The sequence below is a fragment of the Neovison vison genome, chromosome 13 (genome assembly GCF_020171115.1).
Source record: "Neovison vison isolate M4711 chromosome 13, ASM_NN_V1, whole genome shotgun sequence".
Taxonomy (NCBI): domain Eukaryota; kingdom Metazoa; phylum Chordata; class Mammalia; order Carnivora; family Mustelidae; genus Neogale; species Neogale vison.
In genome coordinates this window covers 61439014-61464385 of record NC_058103.1, presented here as the reverse complement: position 1 = coordinate 61464385, position 25372 = coordinate 61439014, and the positions used below count along the sequence as shown (strand labels likewise).

The following is a 25372-nucleotide window of genomic DNA, read 5'->3' as shown; positions in this document are numbered from 1 at the left end:
TGGGCCAGTTTCAAAAGCTGTGCATGCATGATCTCACCTGTTCATGACAACTCTTGGTTTTATTATTACTCCTGTTTTGTAGATATGGAAATTAAGGCAGAAAGAGATTAACTTGCTCAAGAACACACAGGAAGGGAATAAAGGTGGGATCTACTGTTTATTTACATTAAAACTGACATTTAAAAAATGTATGCATTCATTTAATATTCAGTTGATAAATTTTTGTGAATGCCTCTTATGTACAAAGTTGGATTTAAACTAACTGGTTAACGCTGATGTTACAAATATAAAGTCCTTTTAAATATTATTATTCAAAATAAATCTTGCTTTATGTGGTACACACACACACAGACACACACACAGATGTGCTTTCACTTTAAGTTTCTCAATTTCCAGAATACCTCCTTTGAAACAGAAGGGAACACATACTGACAATGCTGTTTCTAATGCCTAACCATTTCAAAATCCACTGGAATATCTGAAGATAACGTGCTGCACGCTGGACTCACATGAAAAGAAACACTGCCTCCCGAGGGAAGCTACACTGATGACCACATAGCCATTGAATTAACTGCAGGGTAAGTTACACGTATATAAAAAGTCAAGTGACAAGAATGAGAAGAGTTTTTCAGGGAAGGTGGTGAGTAGCCAGGGATTCTGCTTCTCTTGATTTTCTGAGCAGAGCTTGTTTGAGGGCACTAATTTTTTCATCAAGTTCAGCCAGTGAATAGTTCTGCTGTAAACAACAAGAATAAGATTGCTAAATATGACTCTGAAGTATCTTAATGCAGATAAAGTGCTAAATGAACTATATCTAAGATATGGTAAATGTCTTTTTTTTCCTTCATGAGAATAATTTTTAAACTGAACTATATATTTTGACTATATCATAAACTTAAAAGAATAAAATAACTAAGGTTATTAAGTTATTGATTTTAATAACTTAGTATTTCTTTCTCTTTTCTAATGACAAAGATCTGGACCTCTCTACTCTCTGAAAGGACTGTAAAAACTTTTTCTTTAACAAACTATTCTCATAATCAGCAGTAAAAAAATTAAACTTTAGGATTAGCTTAACTGCTAGAAATTCTCTTTTGATGGGTCAACTGCAAATCAATTAACTCTCCTGGAAAAAATAGATGCTCTCAAAAATATACTCAAAATTCTACAATTAAAATAATAAGTAGTATGCTACTCTTAAAAAATAAATCAAAGGCGGGGCACCTAGGTGGCTAAGTGGGTTAGGTCTCTGCCTTCAGCTTGGGTCATGATCTCAGGGTCCTGGGATCTAGCCCCACATCAGGCTCTCTGCTCAGCAGGGAGCCGTCTTCCCCCCTCTCTCTGCGTGCCTCTCTGCCTACTTGTGATCTCGGTCAAATAAATAAATAAAATCTTTAAAAAAGATAATCAAAGGGGCGTCTGGGTGGCTCAGTGGGTTAAGCATCTGCTTTCGGCTCTGATCAAGACCTCAGGGTCCGAGGATGGAGTCCTGCATCGAGTCCTCCATCGGGCTCCTTGCTCAGCGGGGAGCCCGCTTGTCCCTCTCCCCAGGCCTGCTGCTCCCCCTGCTTGTATTCTCACTCTCTGTCAAATACATAAGTAAAATCTTTCAAGGAAAAAATAAACAAATAAATAAAATTTTCAAAGTCTTCTCCAACTTTAATTTCACATTACTGCCGTTTATAGCTACCAGAACCTTACTATTTAAGATTCAACTAATTAACATAGTAGTACTATGGAAAGTGGTGGGCTGAAGTCAACATCACCCAAACACCCTTTTTTTATTTAGATGCGAATTGGTAGTGTCAGCAAAGCAGGGAGGGGGACAGGATGCCTGGCTGGCTCAGTAGATAGAGAATGCAGCTCTTGATCCTGGGGTCCTGAGTCTGACTGCCAAACTGGGTATAGAGATTACTTAAAAGGTTGGGGGGTGGGGGCGTTGTGCAGCAGGGTGCTGGGGCATCTATCAGTTAAATGTCAGACTCTTGGTTTTAGCTCATGTGATTTCAGGGTCATAAGATCAAACTTCACGGACACAGGGCTCTGGACTCTGCTCTCAGCAGTGGGGGTTGGGGGATGTCTGCTTGATATTCTCTCTCCCTCCTCTTCTGCCCCTCCTTCTTGTGCTCTCTTTCTATCTCAAATAAACAAATAAATCTTTTTTAAAAAGCGGGGGGAGTAAATCACCTGAGCATTTACTGTTTTTCAGCATTTTGTAACTGATAACCTTTTGCTCCAAGTAACAGCTAGATAGACACTTTCATATCTGGCCCCTCTGAATCATTCCATGCCCCTCAAATAAAATTTTTTCTTTAATTCAAGTTCATAAATTTATGCTGCCCCCCCTTTCCCCCCAGTCCTAAATGCCAGATATGATCTAAAAGCAACCAGAGTAAGAACTTTTATTGAGAAGGGAGGTATAAAACTAATCAAACTGCTTCAGAAGCCACAAAGAGAATTCAGTAACTTACCTGAGGTGGTTGAATTTTTCTTCTTTTTCCAGAAAAGCTCTAGATTAAGAGTGAAAAAAAGTAAGCAATCAATGCTTAAAAAATCTACACAATTTTCATTTACAGACTACTGAACAAAACACAGAGAACTCTGGCAGAAACAAAGCCCGTAAGTCTGAGCAAGCACTAGCTTCCACTAACATCTGCCTTCTTGTATCTTGGGAGGTACCCTCCAAACAGTGATATTAAAAGTACATAGTAGTAACACTGAAGCACTGTTTAAGTCACTTTGAGTAAAAATGTCTGTAACTTGAGCGGACAACATTCTCGCTGACATGCTGCTGAACCTTTTAAACCCTGACCAAGTGAATTTTTTTAGATTTTGTCCTTTGTCTCACAGAACCACAAAATTCAGAATAGCAAATTAGCATATTGGTATATTTGACAAAGAAACTGCCAGTGTAGGTGGCAAAATGTTCTCATGAACATTTCTGACCACTGGGATTTAGAAGGGAAGGTAAAAATTCACATTTCCTTTTGTGTCAAAAAGTGTTTCAAAGAATTTCAAGATATGCCTCTTATCAGTAGTTACAGTAAGTGGGAAATCATTAAGTGCTGGAATTATTAAATATGGGGGGAAAGGTGCTTATATAAACAGGTTCCTTCCTTTGCCAAACTGATCTGGCTACCTGTGATGGGGCCCACAGGCAGGTTAAGGGCTTAATGTTTAATTTTGGTCAGAAGGCTTCTCAGTCTTCTACCTTTCCAAGAGGTGTCTTTTTACACACCTGATTAAAATATACTTCCCCTTGTTTGTCTAAGAGTTTATAAGATATTGATAGTTTCCATGTCACTGAGCAATCAGATTATTATCATATCACAAAACCAAACTGAGAAGTATAAGAATGAGGAGAATAAGGACATCAATGATTCAGTACCTTGAAAACAGTAAAATGTGGTCTTTGGGGCTTATTTTAGGTGTAGTGTCTTAAATATTTCTTCCCTTTGAGTCCCATCCCACCACCCTGATTCAGATCTTCATTTCTCCCCAGTGTGGACAATGATATTTCCTAAACTATCTTCCTTGATTCTAATCTCTCTCCAACTCAGAGTTCATAATGCCACCATACAGGAACCTAAATTGCAGGTTTCTTTTTCTCAGAAACTTAATTGTGCACTAGTGACACTGGCATTATAAACTGGTTAGTGTGCCCTTCAAGGCCCTCCAAAATCTGTTTGCAATTTAATTTTCCACCCAGATCCAGCTCTCACCTCATGTTTCAGGCCCACCACGTACTTGGACACGTGGGCCTGTGCACATGCAGCTGACTCTCCCCTCCCTCATTATAGACTAGAGCTAAGAGTCTACCTAGTCAGTGCTTTGGAAGAAAGTTAACTGACCTTCAAAAGTCCAACAGTGAATTATCAGCCAAATGCTATTCATTTGTACATTTATTCAATGCCTACTATGGTCTCTGTGTTCAAAGATGAACACATAGTTGCCCTTCAGAGGTTCAAAATATAGTGTGAAAAACAGATGTTTAAACATATGATTATAAGTGATAAATGCTACAAAATGAACAAAGTACTATAAAAATGTACTTGTGAACATGTTATATTTACTGTTTCAAGGGTCATAATTTAAAATCAGTAAGTAATTCTTTGGAAATAAGTCATAAGGATTGTATGTTTTAAATGGTTTATTAAGTCAGGCCCTTAAAAATGTTTAAACATTACCACATTCAAGTCTTTCCATGTTAAATGTGAAGAGTAAAGTTCCTTAGAATGATTACATTAAAAGGTACAACAAAACACTAATCTTTGTTATAATTCCTGTTTTATATACATTTTTTTGGAGTTTTATGTCTGTTTCATAACTGAAAAGAAATTCATATAGTCAGTCTGCTTTTGTTCTATGAACCAAATACAATTTATTTTTCCTGTTAGCTTTTCCCTTTTCATATGCTATGCTTTAATGTTACCCATAATAACAAATCTCTATTCAACTATGAGTCTTCCCTGTGTTTAGAGTTCACCTACATTTCAATCTGAATTAAACACATTTCATTTAAAATCTTTTTTAGAGTTCAGAATTCAGTTTCTACAAAAATTCAATCCTTAAGAAATTCAATGGGCTCAAATTTTCCTTACTAACTTTAGAAGCTAGAAGACTGTACAGCCTATATAGTCTTTTCTGCACACCTTCAAAAGATATGTAAAAATATGTAATTGCCACACGTGTACTCCCAGCATGAGGATAGTAAGAGTGATAAATTACATGTTACGTCTTCTGCAGGGTATGTGTATAACTCCTCTCTTGCGCATGGACATTCCTAGTGCTGGAGCTACTGCAAGCAAGGAGTGCAGCTTCTAAAGATGGCACATTTGTTCTCTAATGGATGGGTGACTATGAGATCTTCCTTCCCTTTGGACCTGTGCCATATTTATTCAGAGGCCTTGAGGACAGAGTTAATCTGAATGTTTAAAGCTTTTCAGTGTTTTGTGCTTCCTTGCAGCTCACTATTGACTTGACATGTCACTTCCAATACTAATCCAAAAGTGATTCTTCTAATAAAATATATATTGTTTAATAGAATTGGAACTATTTTTTTAAAGTACCAGTTTTATTACAGGTATGGTAACCCAACACATCCAGGACAATTCTGGTTGTTTTTGTAATGCTAATTTTTGAAATGCTAATTTGTAATGCTGCCAGCTGCTGAAGTTACGCTGTCACTGAGTTGCAGACTTCAGGCCTCTGATAGTCTTAGTGTTCTTACCTATTCTGTGTTTAAATCGTCAGCTCTACAGACTTTCCCAATTATACAAATCCTACTCTTGAAAAGCTTACCTGATATTTCTATCTGCATATCCTGATAGGACTTTAAATTCACATCCTCCCCAAGTATCTCCTCCTTCAGATTTTATTTCTGTCAATGATGGTATATAATTTTTCCAATCAGAAAGTGGATTCACCCTTGCTCTATGTCTTTTTCCACAGCCAATCAATTATCAGTATTTGTCAACTTTATTTCCTACTATCTCCTGCATTAATCTTTTCTATTCTCACTCTCTTGTCCTTAGTTCGGGATCTCACTTCACATCTAAGCTAGTTTAATACTGTCTCCTCAATCTTAGCCTCTTCCTTCTCATCTACCTTCCAGAACAGTATTAGATAAATCTTCCAAATAATGTGCTCAAGTTACCTTCCTGCTCAAATGCTTTCAACAGCATTTAAACTTTAAATATTTTAAACTTCTGGGTATAGCAGTTAAGGTCCTCTATAAGCTGACTATTTTACCTCCAACCAAATACTCTAAACATTTTATGCTGTGTATAAGAGATCCCCCAAAAACAAGATAATGATTTGAAGGGCTGTTTTTTCGCTAACCAAGTTCAATAACAGGTAGATGTTAAGCTTTGTAAGTCAAAATCAAAGAGATTAACGAAGAAGCAAGATCTCTCTGGGGGCATCTAATACTGTGATACTTTGCTTTCTTGTAAGATCAATTCTATGTTAACAAGGACTACATTAACAAAGTATGAAATTGAACTAGAAAAGTAACCTGCGTAGGGATTATTTAAGGCAGCTTGAATGGAACAATGTTTAGTAGACTGTTATAAGAAAAAGCATACTTCACCAAGTTTTCTAGAAGATACATTCAAAGAATAATACTAAAATTGGAAAGATCTTTGTAATTATTTAGTACAACCAAGAAATCTAAATTAGATGACTGAGAGCCAGAGGAACTGTATGATCTATCTACATTTATATAGCTACTTCATATGTGGTTTCTGAAACTAAATAAATTTTTTTTTTTTGAAACTAAATAAATATTAATGGTTACTGAGGTTTTACCATGTGCTAGGCAGCATGCTAAGTGCTGGACTGGTATTATCTCATTTAATCCTTGCTTCAGCCCTTAGAACTCTAGTAAACCTCATTTGAGGGGAATAAATTACTGAAACTCTTTCTCTAAATTTTTCATCTTTGGGTTTCACTGCTCACCTTTGTTATATTACCTGACTTCTTCATCTGGAAATACTTCTTTTCTGTACCTTACTCTAATACCCAGTTTGCCACTTTGGAAAAATTGCTGGTACACTAAAATAATTTTAATTTTATTTTTACCAGTGACTTATAACTCATGCTAATGAGTTACTTTACATAGTTTCTCAGATAGGAGTTTTAGTAAAATTTTCACTAAAAACTTAGTAAATTAAAACATTTTGTTCCCTTTTACATGATTTAGTTTTTTAACATGGTGCTGCTTAAAAAAAGAAAGAAAACCAAAAATAAAGAAATAAAATTTAAAAATAACCAAAAAAAAAAAAGAAGAAGAAGAAGAAAGAAAGAAAACTAATCCTCAGAAAAGGCAGGTGTTATGTATAATCACCCCAAAAGATTGAGGAAAATAACACAATCAGCTCAGGATCGCTTGTCTAAAACCTGCTGATGCGACAAAGAGAGACTTATCAGCACAACATTGTTTCTTAATGTCCCTGGAAAAGGGAATAAGAATGAATGAATAAATAAATGCTAGAATGAGGAATTAGACAAATATTGACTAGTCTTTCAAAAAGTTTGGTGGTTAAGGTAAAGAAAAAGATAGGGTGGCAGATTCAGGTGTTTGTCTAGTATGGAGAATGCAAACATGTGTGAGCTGAGGGAAGGAGTCTGTGGACAGGGAGGGATTAAAGAGACAGAAGGATAACTGACAGAGCAGGGTCCCAGAGGAAGCCTTTGTTCTACAAGACAGCATGTTCATAGTGACAGGATCGACAACTACCTAGGCTGATTTATTATGCTATGGAAATGGCTCCAGTTTGAGAATCTGGGTAACATAAAATAAATATGTTTATTTATATTAAATATGTTATATTTAAAAAAATACAATTAAAAAAAAAGTGAGTCTACAAATAATACAATGTTTAGAATCACATTTTTAAAAACTATTTTTTAAAAAACTAGGTAACTCCCTACATAGGACTATGTTTGTTGAATTATTAAAATGGCGTTTCACCTGTAAGCAGATAAATGAACATGATGAAGCATCGCAAAATAAACTATATATATATAAATAGATATAGATTGTTTTTGAAGGACACTTATACTTACTACAGATTGGAAATATTCAGGAGAGATTCCTTCCAGTTCCAGGATTTTATCCTCAAGTTTTTTAATTCTCTGATAAATGTCTCTTGGCACTGGACCACCTAAATACATTTAAAAAAATTCTGAAATACTACTGAATAATTCTTCTTACAAATTCTGTTCTTAAAATTCCATGCAGGAGCACTGGATGGCTCAGTCAGTTAAGCAGCCAACTCCTGATTTTGGCTCAGGTCATGATCTCAGGGTCCTGGAATCGAGCCCTGTGTCAGGCTCCCTGCTCAGTGGGGAATCTGCTTCAGGATTCTCTCCCCCTCTGCTCCTTCCACTGCTCTCTCTCTCTCTCCAAAACAAAACAACAACAACAACAACAAAAAAAAAACGTGCAAAGAAGATTCTTATGCAGAGGAATGGGGAATATTTAAGCTTGAGAAGATAATGAACAAGAGTAAAAGAAAAAGAAAGAAATCCTTAGTTCACATTTTCAATATTATACACCATGGAGTGTAGTATTCTTTTGTACCTCTCCTCCAGCCCCATTTATGCTTCCTATTTTGCCAGTTTTACTTGTAAATTCATTACAAGCTACTGAAGAGTTCCTGTATAGAACAGTGTGTACTTCTGATAGATGTGGATAGTTACTTGAGAGGAAAATGCATAGGGACACCTTACAGTCCAATTCAGTGACTGCTGTATGTATTTCTCACTTTAATTTCTGTTTCTCCTTACATGCCCCATTTCCTCCTTTAACCTAAAATAGTATTAAAGAGGAGCTTTATCATAATTCTTACCTAACAACCTTTCTGTGGAGGGGAAAGATGAATTAAGGTTACTCAAATTTCAGTTTATGATTATATTCCAAATCCTCTTATTTCTCACACCACAACATGACCATTCTGTCTAGACTTCCACCATCTCTTTATAGATACCACCATCTCCAAATTGGTCTCCGTGTTTCTACCTTGCTCTCACAGCCTATTCTCAATACAGCAGTGACCCTTTTTAAAACGCAGAAGTCAGAGAGTGTCATTTCTCTGTTCAAAACCTTCTAGTACTTTTGCATCTCACTCAGATTAAAAACCAGAGCCTTTACAGTAGTATCCAAGGTCCTCCACAATTTGGACATTCTCTCCACACCCTTATCATTCTAGCCACTTGATTCCTTTTTTCTGTTATTCAAGTAGGCCAAGTACTCTCACACCTGTGATTCCTCTACCTCCATATTCACAAGGCTTGCTCTCACCAACTTCAGGTCTGGGCTCAAAAGTTACCTTATCAGCAAGAACTTCTCTGGCCACCTTTTAAAAAGTACTAATGATACCACCTATCCCACTGCAATCCCTATCCTTTCTCTTATTTTTTTCAAACCATTACTATTACCTGACAGCCCTATTTTTTTTTTAATTTATTGCCCATTTCTCCACTTTAATATAAGTTCCTGGAGGGCATAATTTTGTTTTGTTCATTAGGTATGGCTGTGCAGCTTGTGCACTGCACAAACCTAGGAACCATCAGTTCACAAACTACACAGGTGCTCAATATTTACTGACAATACATAATTAGAAAACCATTATGCAATTAAAAGATATGGACAAATTTCATATCAAAAGTATCAACTTGTTACGTATGAAAACTCTAGAAATAGATTTCTTTTTTGAGAATGTTTATTTCAGGATCTGGGTCATTCTTACTCTTGAGTAAGGTAAAATGAGTAATGTATTTAATTGACTTTGCTCTTGCTGCCTCCTTTACCTAGAATGCTCTATGCCTCATCTCTGTATCTTTCAAGAGCCAGTTCAAGCTTCATTGAGTCAGTGGAGCATTGCCTAAAATGCCTTCACATGGAGGCTCCTTGTGCCCCACCATATATGCTTCCTTCATAGCACCATAACATTCTACTTCAATATTATTCTTTCTTCCAGATAACAAGGTTCTTGAAGCTAGGGACTACAACTGTATCATTTCAGTATCCCGTGTCTGAAATAGCATTTGGCACACAGCAGGCATTCAAAAGATTTTTCATAATTAACTACTTGATACTATCAGACTTTTAAAAATACATATATAGAGAGAGAATGAGAGAGCCTGTGCAAGAGGCAGGGGGGGTAGGGTGGGGGGGAGTGGCAGAAAGAAAGAGGTGGCTGGGGAGCTGGGGCGCAGAATCCCAAGCAGGCTCCATGCCCAGTGTGCAGAACCCAATGGTGCTCAATCTCATGACCCTGAGATCATGACCTGAGCCAAAACTTGAGTCGGACGCTTAACCGACTGAGTCACCATGCCCTGATACTATTAGACTTAATAAGCTAGTCCATCCTTTTACACAGTTCTTTTGTTAAAAATGCGTTTTGTTATTGGGGAGAGGATTAATTTTTAATGCTAACCTCTTATTACCCTTGAAGTCTTACTTAGTCTTACCTTCTTCTACTTCCACTCAGGAAATACTCCAGCAAGACTGGACTCAGAAATTCCTTAATTTATGTGCCCCAGTGCTTTTTGCAGATGTTGTTCCATCTTTTTGGAATAATTTGCTCCTGCCTGCTGACAAATTCCCAACTAATCCTTTAAGAGTGCAAATGTCGCTTTACCAGGGATACCATCTCTTGACTTCCCCTGAGAGAGCTAAACACTAACTTTGTGTACCCACTGTACTTTGCGTATCATGTGAAAAGGTGAGATGAACAATTGTTCACTTAAAAACTCATGAGTACCTGTTTTGTACCAGAAACTGCACAAGCACAAAGTTAATGAACATGACTGTCTGCTCTCGCAGACCGTACTCTCTAGCAAAGGAAACAGGTATTAAACGCACACAACTGTGATAACTGCTGTAAAGGATGACAGGGAGTACCAAGTGCTATTGAGACTACATGAAAGGGGAGTCCGTATCATCTGGGATCAAGAGGGGAAAGTGTGGGCAGGAGAGAAAGCCTGGGTCAGGGCCCTAGGACAGCCAAATGAGTGGAAGTGAGGAAGCCCAGAGATGGGGCTGGAACTATAGATGTAGATCATGCTACTTAAAATTATAATCCCCTCCCATCCCAAGATCCCTTCTCTTCACTTTATCAAGCTGCTTTATCTGTAGCTCTTCTTGTGTAGCATATAATTTATATACTAGAATTTTTGTTCACATGTATTCCTGGTGCCTAGAATAGCACCTGGCTTATTTTTGTGGAATGAATGAATAAATACTAAGTTTGGTATGCATATAAGGGTAACAGGAAACTATGAAAGAATTTTTAGCTGGGGAGTGGCAAGATCAGCAAATCAGAACTTCAGGAAAAGCAATTTGGCTACTGGTATAGAATTTGTCTTGAGGAAGAAGTCTAGTGGCAGAGCAACCAACTGATATCCTTTTATCAGTCCGAGGTAGAGAACACAGTGACTTCAACTAGAGTAGTAGCTGTGGAAGTAGAATTGGGTAGATCTGAGCGATATTTAGAAGATAGAATCAACAGGATCTGGTGACTAAATGGGGAGGGAGACTCAGGCTTTTTTGCAGCCAGTTAAGACTGAGGTTTGATTCCTACTTGTCATTACTACTTTGGGCATGGTGCTTGAGGTCTCTGAACTCATTTTTATTATCTGACAATAATTGCACCAACAACTCACAAGGGTACTGTTAAATATTAAGTGAGTTGACATGGATAATACTCTGAGAGTAACTGGCACTTAGTATTATTCAATAAATGTTAGTTCACTTCCCCTAAGGCATTTACTGATCTATATGCTTATCCTGACTGAAAGATCCTTGAGGACTAGGATCACACTTAGTAATACTAGCACAGTGAGTGATCAGAATAAGACACAGTCATTAAGTTAAGAAATTGGTGGCAGGAAAAAGATTATGTTAATTTTCAGCTGTGACTTAATAAACTGAGAATGTCAGGATCTACTTGGAATCTATTCCCATTCTACTAACAGTCTCAAGTTGGTTAGAAGTGTAAGAGTAGGAAGAACATAAACACATGAACTGTAGATTCCTTGAGAGTACGGGCTATGCTTATTCATTTTTGTACCAACCAGAGCAATGTTTTGTACATGGCAGATGCTCAGTGGAAACTCTTTAACTAAATAAACTGAGTTTAACTACTTGCAAAGGTACATTTATGGGGCACCACCCAGCACTCTGCTTACCTGTCTGCAATCGCAAGTGAGCCTCAATATTTTGTAGTCGTTCTTCGACAGCCTGATTGCCACAATCTCGGAGCAAGCTGTTAGGTTTATGACCTGACCCCTGAATTCCTTCAGGTCTGGTCTGTGGTCCATATGTATTCACAACTCTAGAAACTATATTAAGAAACTTTTGAAATATAATTTAATAGGCTTAAAAGTCAGAAATTCTAACAGTATTTCATATTCTTTTCATAAAATCCATCTGACCATCAACCCAAGTAAGAAGGCAAGACTTTGTTTTAAAATATACAAAATTTAGATAGGAAGTGATATCTATTTCATTTTGCTTATAATTTAGAACAAGCTTCTGTCAATGATGAAGATACATAGTGGGTTCTTACCTTTTACATGACTTTTAAATCCCGGGTAAGGAGTAAAAACAGCATCAGTTCTTGCACAACTGTTTTCTAAGGAGAATTTAGATGAGTATAAGTATATTCTTAACATGAAATGTGTGAGATTTTGATAAACTTCTAATAATTCATATTAACATACTACTAGTAAGAGAATTATCATTTTAAATAATAGTAATTAAATAACCATCTCATACAGGATAAAATACAGTGAACTTCCCCCTCTAAAATTTATAATCTTTAATCTTACCTATCTTCAGATTTGCATACAGAAAAGTCCTTCGCACTCAATGGTACAATTTAATTTTTTAATAAATACCAATATTCCCCCAAACCATCTGGGTCTTTAGAGAAAATATTTTATTTTATAGAGAGCACTTAATTCTCTATATGCCAAAGAGACATTATTCCATTTATTTCATCACAGAAATAAATTGAACTCATTACTTTTACTGAAAAACCTTTAAAAAATTCAGCATTTTAATATTATTTACTGATCAAATTAAGGATCATCTAATAAAGATTAATTATACATTTAACACATTTTTATTTCAGAACTCCACACAAAAAAGATCTTAAAACCTCAAGAATAACATATACTTTTCCACTTTACTTAGGTTTCCAATGCTAATTTTAAAAAATCTCTACCAAAAGTTAGCTATATCTTTCCAGACCACTCTTTTCAAAAAATGCAATTTTAGGAAAAATAAGTTGTAAAAATTTGTTCCAATTTTTTTCTAAGTTGAAAAGTGTATTTTTTTTTTTTCAAATTAGGTATCAAAAGATAAATTACAAACCCAGGGGGAAAACTGGAAAAATGTTAACATAATATAAAAATGTTTCATAATATTTAAAATGACATTAAGTAAAACCATGCATTGCAGTAAATTTCCTGAAAAATTCCCTTGATTTTTAATAAAAAATAGATGGTAAAAGAGATACTGAAAGAAAATTTTTTCCCTATGGAATTTTTAAAAAATCTATTGTTTATACAATAGATAAATTCCTTTGACAGGTATCAAAAGAATACACTAACACATGACAATACATTCATGTGTTTTTCTTTCAGTCTGAGTTTCCTAAATAGGTCTGCTGACAAATCAAATTGTGTGAACATAATTCTAAATTCATCTTTTATATATAGGTACTAAAGAGAATCATTTTCTTCTTCTTTCCTTTTTCTTTTGAGACACCTCAATATACGTTTAAAGGGCCATCACTTCTCCATTCTCTTTCTCCCATTTCATGGGGCTAAGGGTTAAAAAAAGAAGCTATCATCCATTCCAGAGTTATATTCCAAGTATATAGATTAACTGACCCATCAGTGAGAAATTCAGCATGGTGTGAAGACAGTGAATGTGTGAGTGCTAGTCACTCTCCACAGCAATTCTTGCTAGCACTGTTTTGAGCCAGCAAGGGATTGAATGGGCCAAGGAATCCTGCTGAGCATTTCAATTCTTGTCAATTTCTATCCCCTGGTGGTTTATAATAATAGAGTTAGCAGGGAGAGCAGAGGAATAACATTAGTGACACATGTGCTTGCTCCCTCAACAAACCCTTTCTCATGGGTTGCCTGCAGTTGGATGGATTGTAGTACCTGAGATTGTGCCACTACTGTACCTATTCTGAAAAGCTAACAGGAAAATAATACTAAGTCTACGCATGTATAATGTTAGTAGCAGAAAAGACTGAATTTAGGACCCACTTGAGCCTGTATTATTTCATTATTAAGAGAATCAGTGTACCAATGTAAGAGTCAATTCTAGGTTCATTTGACAATTCTGTATTCGTAATAATTAGCTAAGAGATGTCAGAGGCAACAAGAAAAATGTTCATTCCAATTAGGAACTCTTTTCCATAATTTTTTCTAAGAACTACTTGTTCTGATTATTACTATGATGCCTGAGAAAGATCTATGCCAGTGCTTTGCAGTATTTTGTATTCTACAGCATACCTACAGATCTTAACTACACTATAGCATCAAGTAGAGAGGAAAAGGAGAATCTTATGAAAAACAGCAAATGTATACACTATGAGAGAAAGGAAAAAAGCATAAGACATCATAGTCTTGATGACAGATTGCTTTTATCATGACAAAACATTTCAGAAAGCTCAGGAGTAGTGAGAAAACTGCTCCCTCTTGAGGAGTATTAACTTTACTAAGTTTACTTATATATTAACATAATTTCAAAAATACATTTACAACTCAAAATTTATATAGCTTAGTTCCTTCTTATTAGTGAGACTAAAAAATGCTGCCACCCATACTTCATCTCCATTTCCCAAAGGAACTTTAAAAAAGAATCTTCACCTGTGGTAAACATTAGCCCTTTTATGTCCACATTTATTTGATTTTGGCATAACCAAAACGAAACCCATTTTTGCAATGTAGTCTTATTAAACAGAAAGAATTTCCACTGCCTTAGTTTCTAAATAAACCTGTGAAATAAATTGTGACTTAATGTTATTCATTTTTAAAAACAAATGAAAAATCAGAGCAACTCTAAAAACTGTGCTTAAAAGCCTATGAAAATTAACTTCTTCCAGGTAGTTACCTTGATTACAATCAATAACATTGCAAAACTCCCTGACGTTGTTTTCATTGATTTCGGCTTGCTTTCTTTCAATAAATGCAGATATTCGTCTGTCAATCTATAAACAATAAGTATGCATGTTTTAACAGTTTGAGCATAAGATTTAAAATAATACTTCCCCCCAAATAAAACCTTCTTACTTCTGCTTTTCCAGCCTTTATTTGAACTACTTCTGGATCATAATGGATCTGTGTCTTTTTCACATCTCCTAAATCACAATCTTTGTGCTTTTCTTCCTCTTGTAGGTCACTAATGGGAAATTTGGCATTTACTTCATTCTTGTTCCCCGTTTCTGTTTTTTCTATCTCTCCAACAACAGTTGTATTCTCCTCTTTAATCAGAGGCTGCAGCTTTGCTAAAAAAGGCTGAGAAGAACAGAATTCCATCTGCAGAGGTTCAAACTAATCAAAATCAATTATACATTTAACATTTATATAAATTTCTGTTAAGTAAATGCAATATTTAATATCAATTATATATAAAAAGTTAGCATGTCAGTATACATAGATCTGATCACGTGTAAGTGTTTGCTGTTCTCTGCTATTGTGACCATTATCATTTGGTATAAATCTGTTAAAAAAAGATAGAAAGAAAGAAAGAAAACCTGAGGAAATTTAAAATTTTCTTTGAGGGAATCATTCTGTCACTCATCTTTTATTTTGTGCCAAATCAAAGCCTCAGCCTCTGGCACCAATGCCACTTAATTAACATGTCATTCAAATGCCTCCTCAGAACACTAAGGCTTAGTATTTTTCCTCCTTAACATGAGAGCCAGTGCTCTCACTCAGCAAAGCCCTGCATTATCACTGTATCACTGGAGATTCTCCACTTGAAACTGCAGTTGGCCAAAGTGAAGGAGAGAGCATAGACATGAAATATATAGGTGTTATGCTGAGTGAATACTCGGGCTTTTCCTGACATGGCAAGATATCTTCTTGGGTCATGAAATTAAATTTTTAAAAAAGAAAATGAACAAGGGGAAAAAAAAAAAAAAACTACCAAGATCCACAGCTGGGAAGAGATATATGCCTATCACTATAGTAGAGTGGGTTAAAAAAACAACAAAAAACAACCCAATTGTATAATGTAAATTATACTACTCAAAACCACCCCCCTCTTAATCAGGCCTCATTTGAGTTCTATCGCTCATTATTTCTGTCCATTAATATCAGGGTTAACTATTTCAATATGAAACAGAGTTAAAATTTCCCATAAAGTCACTAAACAGAGGGCTTAAAATTAATGTTTATTTCATTAATCAAAACACATCCATAGTTGTCAATGTTCCAGTTATTTTTTTCATACCTATAATTTTGCTTCTGTTGTTTACTCTACCAAGTACTCTTCTGGAACCTTAGAACATCTTAATAGCAGTAAAATGACCAATGCAACAGTTCTTTCACTTACCTTTTGACACTTCATATTTTACACTTTGATTAGAGATAAACTGCAAACTTAACAACAATTATAATTGCAGAGATGTTCAACTGCAAACCAGCAAGGTCATAATACTGTTCAGTTATTGAACAGGAATATTTAAAAAATATAACAGTACTATTATAAATAACTCAATGTTGATTTCTAATATAGAGGATGAATTATTTCAAACTGTTAAGAAAAAGAAAAGATAAAATAGTGACTGGCTACTTACTAAAATGAGACATTAATGTCACAGAAATTACTTTCTTTTTAAAAACTATGCTGAAACTGTTTAATTGCAATAGACACTCCAGGATGTGTCATGCTGGGATAATGCCACTTCTTGAACCACTGAAAGCACTCCATGAGCCTCCAAACTCACCCAAGGCATGGAATCATTATCATAGCATGACACACACCTGCCGTGTCTTATTGCTTAATTATAACCCACCATAGATGCAACTGTATTGAATTTTCAGTGCAAGTCTAGAATTGAATAGAACTGCATTCATTCAGTCTTCACAACCACATCGGCCTATTGGACTATATTCCTGAGGCCGTCCAGATCAGTATATAAATTAACAGATTTGGATCTAATCTGGCTGAAGTAACCATTTATTGATAACACTGTTAAGTAAGACAGTGTTAAGTAAGACAGAACTGACAAATACTCTAGTTTATAATTTAACTACAATTAATTTCTATTCTCAATACTGACTTAATGTTTTTAACAAGAAATTTACCTGTAAATATAAAACATGTTGTTCAAGTGCACTAAAGAGCAAAGCGGGCTGGAATGCCGAGAGGCTCTGGAGCTTGTTCCAATCGATTGTAATTTTCACCACATCATCTCTGAGGTTAAGCTTCAAAGGGGCAAACCAGCAACATCACAAAAATTACATGATTAAGCTGTGTATATGGGATGTCACAAAAATAATACTTTAGAGTAACGTGCCTATTTAGCTCAAAGTTACCAGATTTTTTAATGATACATTAAAATGCTCTCATTACCATTTTAAACGGCCAAGAAAGGTGTAATCTTCATTAAAAAACCAATGACCTCTCATTCTAATTCTGTTCTTGGGTCTGTGTAATGGGACCATCTTGCAGGTGAAACCATCCATGAAAGATAGAAAGATGAGGCTTTTTTGACACTTCATTTTCTAAAACCTTTGGATGAGGGCCAAGATAGGCTTGCCCTATTCAGTACTTCTAGCTCAGACCATTAAACAGAAGGGGAGGCACATTTATGAAACTTCTGGTATAAACATTCCTTTTTGTTAAATAGGTACACAAAGACATAACTGACATATATCACTACTCTGATGTTTTCTGAATCACATTTTTATTATTTTCAACTTTAAACAATTTTAAAGTAATTTAAAAATCAACATTATTCATACATATTATAAAGTCTAGGGATAAATGGCAACATGTTTATCTACTTCAAATAAAAAACTACAATCTAGCTGTGGAAATCTTAAAGTGAAAAACAAATACTCTTCCACAATAGTGAAATAAATGGTCAGAGACTGAATAGAATGGCCAGATCTTTCACTAAAAGTATTTTCTAATACTGTGTGAGGGCTTGTCATATAAAACTTCTTATAAGTTGGCTATGTGTGACCTATTAGAATAAAATTATATATAGAAAACTACCAAGAACCTACATATAAAATTAATATTAAAATCATTGGATATTTTAGAGGAAAAGCCTCCATCTCCAGGCTTTCAAGCAAATAAAAGTGAACCTCAAGAAAAAAAAAAAAAGTGAACTCCAAAAACTTTTCTAGGGATATGCATTTTTAGCATACTATAAAGATACAATGCATGGTAGGATTAAGTTTATTGTTTTTTCAGAAATCTTTTATTAAAAGTCATGTTTTCTAAAACAAAATAAAAGCAAATAGTACATTAGTTCAAATATAGATGTTATGAGTTGTGATTATAAAACAAAAAGATGAATCACTGACAAAGAACCAGAGATCCAAAGTTACCAAAAAAGGTACTGTACTGAATAAATACTATATGACAAAAATTTACCACCCTTTGCATAAGACAAGACAAGAAACATTTAAAGTACATATCAGATAAGTATAAAGAAATAGGAAGTTTCGGATAGGCTGTACTGGCAAAGATTAGTTTATAATCACTACGGTTTTACATTAGATTACTGCATTAATCTTAATTTATATTAATGCTCATAAAAATTTCATTAGACAACAACTTACATATGGAAGTAAACTATTACTGCACCTCTACAGTCCTCTAAGACTATTAAAATCAGTTGATAACAAATTTATGAATAGAGTTTAGGGACAGACAAATCCTTAACCAAAATAAAGCATCAAATATTCTAGAGAAAATAATAACTTACAGAAAATAAATCGTAATGTTGGGATCATACTTTCCTTTCAATTTAACATAATTATGTAAGCCTTTCAAACACAAAGATACTTGGTTTTTTAAGAAAACCACATAATAATGATACAGATTAACTTTAAAATTGTCCCAATATATCCAACTATTTATTCAACAAATTCCCTATTAGTAATGAGTTCTCTGCACTTCTACCTTTTGTACTTGTAATTGTAAATCATTCACTCAAAAATGTATTAGTCTCACATTAATATGGACTATTTAAGTATGCATTTTCAGTAAAAACTTAAAATTAGTATGAAACTCCAAGCTAACAATAAAAAATGCTTCCAACTTGATAAAATGAGCCATGCAGAGGCAAGCAATAATGTTAAAATCCATAAATTTGAAATATGGAATACTTTTTAACATTCAGTTTTAGGCTTCCTATTGAGGAGAGCCAACAATATAATGATAGTATGCAGAATGAAATTTAGGCATATTGAAACTTTTTTTTTTTTTTAAACTTACATTTTAAAAAAACATCCTGTAAACTTGTTGCAAAAGTAAATAGTGATTTCCTCCAGGGGCAATTTTATTAGTATTGTGGCTTTCATTCTTATTTTTAAACAATACATCTCAAAATATAGAGAATATAAAAATGGTTAGTATTTAATTAATGAGATTTAATTTCTTGACATTTGTACAGATGGTTCCTTTACTGTGTCACGTAAACTTTCCAAATACTTACTCGAAACATTTTTGACAGGTGACATAAGTGAACTTAAATCATGAAATATATATATATAAAGATTTGTAAATGAGATCTAAAAATTCAGTATTTAATTTTCAAAATAAATGTTTAAATTGTTTCTTAATGTTACTTTAAAAAAATATCTCACCACTGAAAATAAAACTTCCGTAAATTATAGGTGAGCATAAACTTTTTTCATCCTGACATTAAAACACAAATATACCTTAACATTCTAATCTCCAGCACATAAAACGTTCTTAAACTATGAAACTATTACAGGTCTTGGGTGATAAAACTAAAATATTAATGTCCCAGGTCTTTAAAAAATTTTAGTAAGTCCGTGGCAAACAACTGAGTTCAAAAGTTAGAACTTTTAGCAGATCTATTAATAATTGTTGTTACACCAAACAAAATTTTAACTTAGAGTAATGACAAACATATTAGGATTTTTAAAAATATTGAAGTAACGTTTTAAAAAATGTATTCTCCATCCACCCACGGCTTTAAAATTTTTTTTTTTTTTTTTTTTTTACAAATCAGACAAATGTTCTGCCTTCATAAAGGAAGTTAACACTGTGCCTCCTACGGGCACTAGTAGTAATCCCGTAACAAACTTTTTGAACTGGAAAATATTCCAGGATACAAGAGAAAAGATTTCCTTTTTAAAAGCAAGCAAACTTATTTTCAAGTTGTTTCTCATTTATAGTATGCTTTCCATTTTACTTCATGAAACAAAATAGTGACTTGATCGGAATAGAGTGTAAGGAGTACTTTTATTTAAATCCAATTTATTATGACATTTCTGCAGAAGCTATTTAATCAGCCAGTTAAATTAGTTAATACTTAAATGACGATTAAACAACAGTTCTGATGCAAACTGTATCAACCATGGATAACTCGTCCAACTTTATGCAAGAAGTATCTACATTAATTCCTTTTATTTTCCTCCCTCTATGAAAGGATAAAAGATGCACAAAATATCCAGAAGGAAAAAAAGAAAGAAACCAAGTGACTCCTAAAAGCAAGTCATCAAAAAAAAAAAAAAAAAAAAGGCGGAGAGACCTTTTCCAAAACTCTCAGATCGTACGAACCTATCAATTTCTATAATGAATTCACTGAAGGAAAGGGGATCGCGAGCGCCGGGCACCTTCCAAAACCCACAAAGCTTTTTAACATTCCTTCTCTCAAAGCCTGTTCTTCTCGGAGCCAGGTTTTTCACTTACACTATACTCTCTCACTTTTGGGGAGAAGAGTTGCAAGGAAATCTGATCTGCAACCCATCCTGAACTAAGCCCGTATGGCGATCCTCACTCCGACTGCAGACGGCTGGGCTCGGGCTCCTCCTCCGGCCTCAGACACTGTCCGGGTCCCCGGCAGCCCTCCGCAGCCCCCCGCCTCCGCTAGAGGAAAAAAGGGGGGAGGGGCCGGAAAATTTCCATACCGCTACTCCCACAGATCACCACTCACTTGTCCCACCAGGCCATGCAGAGAGCGAAAGATTTCGCAGAGCACCTCTTGGGAGAGATTGGGGCTGCAGCTCCGCTCCAGACTCCTGTCACCACTGCTCGAGAGACTAAGCTCAACGGCAGCAGCCATGACACCTTCGCAAGCTACCCCGGCCACCACCAACTTGTGCTCACAAGCCCCCCTCCTGCTTTCGTCGCGGGCAGATGACGTAAAAACACAGCGTCTAATTTAGAACAGGCCTTTGAGGCCCCGCCTCTCATTATGACTGACAAGCCGGTGCGCCAATCAGGTGCAAGTATATCGTCACGCCAAAGACTTGGAGCAGGTAATTGCTGATCCGAACGAAGCTGGCGTATAGTATTTGGGATGGTGGTTGGAGTGGTGGTCTAGTGAGGGTTAGCATCTGAAGCCTATATTGATTTTTAGAAGTTTCTTATGAGCGTTGGTAAGAGGAAACTTAAAGTTAAGTGTTAGAATTTTAGAAGTTAAAATTTCGAATTATAAAAGTTAAAATTTTAACATGGCACTGTGGAGTTGTCTGAGGAAAGACTGCTGCTCGGGGATGCAGCAGTACCCACACCTGCTTCTAAACTTGGAAAACTCTTTCACATAGAATGGTCATACTTAGAACATTTTCACCTCTACAGGGTTGTTTAAAACTTAGGTAAACTAATGTCACTAATTTTTCATGTGAGAGAGCGGAGAATATGAAAAAACGATAATATGCCCTACGTTTCCTCGTGTACTATCAAGGGAATGGCATTAATTACTTTAAAATATGTTACATTTTAAAACATCCGTCAGTTGCTACTCTCTGGGTGATACTGTAGAGACGCTTACCCTAAAGCTTTCAAAGAAGTGAGACACATCTGTAGGTTCTAACAGTTTAACCCAAGTAAGTCATTGCATGCAACACAATCTTTGAAACCAGAAGGAAGACAAATCTGAAGTGAAATTTGGCAACGTACTCATCAGATTTATTAAAAGGTATTTGAAGGATTTTTATGGTATAGTCAGACTAACATTAAAAAGTTTTGTTGTCCAACTGAAAAAAAAAAACTTTTGGAAGAATTTTAAATGTTAAGCTCTATTCAGAAATAAAACCCATCAGTTTATAGATAAGGGAGGAAGTATTTAAAATTCTTAACTCTTAATAGTCTAATGCATTTACAGTAGAGGCAGCAAAGGTGGAAACTTGCATAATATGTATTCTTCAGTTTTAGAGAGGCTGAATGAAAGGAGCAGAATAGGCATCAAGGAACTGGAATAGGGGCAGTAGGGATAAAAGAACTCCTTTGACCTGTCCCTAGGGAGCCTCTTAATTAGGCTTTCATTTCCAAAGATCACCAGGCTTGACAGGATCTTGAGAAATCTTGTCTGTTCCCTTGCTCACAGCAAGATATACAATTTATAATCCGCCTATGTCTAGAAACATCCAGAAAAAAGATTTCACAATATGTAATCCAAAATCGAGCAACCTTCTCATTCAAGGCGCTCATCTCCTTATCTAACTAAAATTCATGATTCTTTGCAGTGGAAGCATATTTTCTGTCCCTCTGGTTCTCTTTTTAGAGAATAATTATAACAGGGTAACTAGATTTTTTTTTTTTGTAACAAGTTAGCAACTGGTTTCAGATCATTTGTTTTCATCTAGGTGTGAAGGTTTTTTTGTACCAGTATTCAGGACACTGGTAGGAAACAGTTGGGGACATGCTTTGTATAAGAATACCGTCTTGAATAAGGTACTGCTCATTCCTGTCTATGGAAAAATCACTGATTTTGAAATTTCAAGTTTTACTTGTTTCCTTGAACTTCTGTTATAGAAGCGATGGCCATTTGACTTTTATATGTTACCTCTGTAATTCTGTGTTTTGATACCCAGACTTCCACTTATATTTTAGTATTGCTTACTGAGATAATACTTGGAATTTAACTCTTTTATGCATTATTTCTACTTTCCAGGGATCTTTCTGACTCCTTCCTGATGCTTACTACCTTCATTTTGGAAAATTTCTCATTTTCTTCTATTTATTTTAAATAGAAGAGTTTGTAGGCTGAAAAAATGTGGATTTCTTTGGGCTAATTTTAAATAGAGATATGTAGATAGTAATGTACAACAAAAATATGAAAGCTATGACATTTAGAAAGGGAATAAAGGAAATAATTTTCCCCCTATAGAAGACTAAGTTTAGTTTATAAAGTGGGTTCCTGAAAAATCTGCTGCCTGGCAGAAATGATTCAAAGTGTTGGTCTTAGCATTACCAACAGAATTAGAAATACTGTCCTGCAAGTTTATGATAAGATCAATTGAAAGGATAGAAAATATAAATGAAATCTGGCCTATCTGTCTTAACAACAAAAATGTCCTTTATGAAGTGCCTTTAAGGTACAACCCCATGAAATAATCCAGTGCACAGTAAAATGCATGCACTATTAATAGTGCTCAAGAGATGTTTGTTCCATGTATATAGTACACATTTTAACTAATGCAGCAAAGGAAAAATCTCTGGCTCCGCATAACCTGATTGATAAGTTTAAGTTCCTTAGAATGGCATCTTAGGCTCTTCTCATGATTTGGCCTTTGCCTAAATTTCCAGCCTCATTTTCTGCCACAAACCACCTGGTGCTTAATGCTCCTGAAACTGTTCTTAGTTCTTCAAAATTTTACTATTTTTTGCTTCCATGTTTTTGTTTTTAATTTATGCCCTTGCCTCTGGTCAGCTTAAAGAACTCCTATTCCTCCTTCAAACTCCAGCTCAGAAATCTCTGGGATGTCTTCCTTAATTCTTCTCATAAAGAGTTTATCCTTTCTGCTAAACAACTCCCACAACTTGTATATACTTTCCATTATCGTACTTATCATATTGATAGTAAAATTTCCCTGACTCTGAGTCTGTCTCCCCACTGAACTATGAGCATTTATACATATCATGTTTGTATATTCAAGGTTTGCTATAGTACCTGGCATACAGCAATTACTCAATATATTCTTATTGAGCTGAATTATTTGCCTGTTTAGGGTGAACAAAAATGTAAAATGGGACAAAAACAAGTTTCTACTCTTGAGGGGAAATTGTAGAAATTGTACCACATGGGAAGAATGATATACAAATTCATTTCAAATAACAAAGCATGTCTGTTTATCCTCTTCTTGAATAATACCAAATTCAAAGTGCTCAAATTTTTCTTAATACATATAGCTAGCCTCTGTAACCATTCTCATGAATGATAGCCATACCAATTAATTGTATCTTGTATATGCCAGACACTCTGATCATCATGAGATATATAAAGAGGAATCAGACAAGGACTCTCACAAAGAGCTCCAACTTTAGTAGGCTAGGCATATATGTAAACAAACAACTATGATATAATGTGAGAATGATCATTTTAGAAGTATGTATAAGGCAATACAACCAGTTAATTCCTGTGGGGAGGTGTTTGGGTTCAGTGTCAGGAAAAGCTCTAAACACTTGATGTATAACATAGATTGAGGATCAAATGATGAGTACATTTCTTAATTTAGATAAAGCATGAGCATCAACTTGAATGTACTTAATGTGTTTAGGGAGGATTCACTGAATAGAGAAGTATGGCTAAGCCAGCATTTCCCAAAGTTTGTTCTGCTGAACACTAGTCCTGTGAGATGCTTCTTTTAACAAAAGTTTCCATGGCCAAGTAAGTGGGAGTCATACTGACTAATTGTGTTACCATGTCATGAAATGGATCACAACATTCCACTTTCTACTAGCAAGGAGCTTACACTATAATCAAGTCCAACAACACAACTCAACAAATCCCAGAATCCCGTCTTCGAGGATTTGTTTACTGGGACTCTCCATACCAATTTCTGAGTCAGTCAGGGTTTAGTTAGAAAACAGAAACCATACCTGCTATTTGAACAGATAAAATGTTAATAAAAATTGTTATTAGGGTAAATTGTTAAGAGATGGTTAAGCCGCTGCCTTCAGCTCAGGTCATGATCTCAGGGTCCTGGGATCGAGTCCCGCATCGGGCTCTCTGCTCAACGAGGAGCCTGCTTCCCTCTCTCTCTCTCTCTCTCTGCCTGCCTCTCTGTCTACTTGTGATCTCTATCTGTCAAATAAACAAATAAAATCTTTAAAAAAAAGAGAGAGCTAATAAGAAAACAATACTAGATCACAAAGATAGCAAATTCAGGAAGCAGCTAACCCCTCTAGGGCTGGGGGAACAAAGGGAAGAATTTGGAATTATTAAAATTTAGGAGCTGAGAGGCACATCCCTGTAGAGTCCCTCACAGAAGGGAGTGGTGCTCTCCTGGGATTGATGTCTTAAGAGGTGAGGGGACGTGATGAGGCTGATTTGGCAAGTGTTTAAAACTGCAAAGAAAGCATCCAAGCACTGCAGAACAACACCATGCAGACTAACATACATGCAACTGAGATCCCTGAAGGAGAATAGAGAGAGATGAGAGCAGAAGAAACATTTCAAAAAATGATGGCTGAGAAATTTCCAAAAATAATGAAAGCATCAAATGACAGATCCAAGAAACCCAGAGAACTCCAGTAGTATTGTATACTCCTGTGTAACAAATTCTCCCAAATTTAGTGGCTTAAAACAACAAAAATTTCTTGTCTCCTAGTTTCCATGGGTTAGAAATTTAGGAGTGGCTTTGCTTGGTGGTTCTGTCACCCACTGTGGAGAAAGCCAGC

The 25372-nt window shown here is 35.4% G+C and overlaps 1 protein-coding gene across 7 annotated transcripts; it reads right to left on the bottom strand.

The window, feature by feature from the left end:
• Window positions 1-144: 144 nt before the first annotated feature.
• Window positions 145-20893, bottom strand: LOC122894326 (MAP3K12 binding inhibitory protein 1). Of its 7 annotated transcripts, none has more exons than XM_044231974.1 (9): window positions 20727-20889; window positions 16846-16965; window positions 14824-15048; window positions 14645-14741; window positions 12078-12143; window positions 11698-11850; window positions 7570-7667; window positions 2472-2510; window positions 145-736 (listed from the first exon to the last, which is right to left on the bottom strand). In XM_044231974.1, the coding sequence occupies exons 1-9, from the start codon at window positions 20808-20810 to the stop codon at window positions 629-631; spliced, it is 990 nt and encodes a 329-aa protein (XP_044087909.1). In that variant the 5' UTR covers window positions 20811-20889; the 3' UTR covers window positions 145-628. The 7 variants fall into 7 exon arrangements, with proteins under 7 accessions (XP_044087909.1, XP_044087907.1, XP_044087908.1 ...); XM_044231972.1 differs by having other exon boundaries at window positions 20682-20888; XM_044231973.1 differs by having other exon boundaries at window positions 145-733; window positions 20682-20888.
• Between the last annotated feature and the right edge of the window lie 4479 nt (window positions 20894-25372).

Coding starts and splice junctions, on each gene's coding strand:
- LOC122894326 (XM_044231972.1), bottom strand. CDS start 20,810: ATGGCTGCTGCCGTTGAGCTTAGTCTCTCGAGCAGTGGTGACAGGAGT. Junction 15,049..16,845: donor AACATGTTTTATATTTACAG/GTAAATTTCTTG, acceptor TGTTCTTCTCAG/CCTTTTTTAGCAAAGCTGCA. Junction 14,742..14,823: donor TAAAGGCTGGAAAAGCAGAA/GTAAGAAGGTTT, acceptor TATTGTTTATAG/ATTGACAGACGAATATCTGC.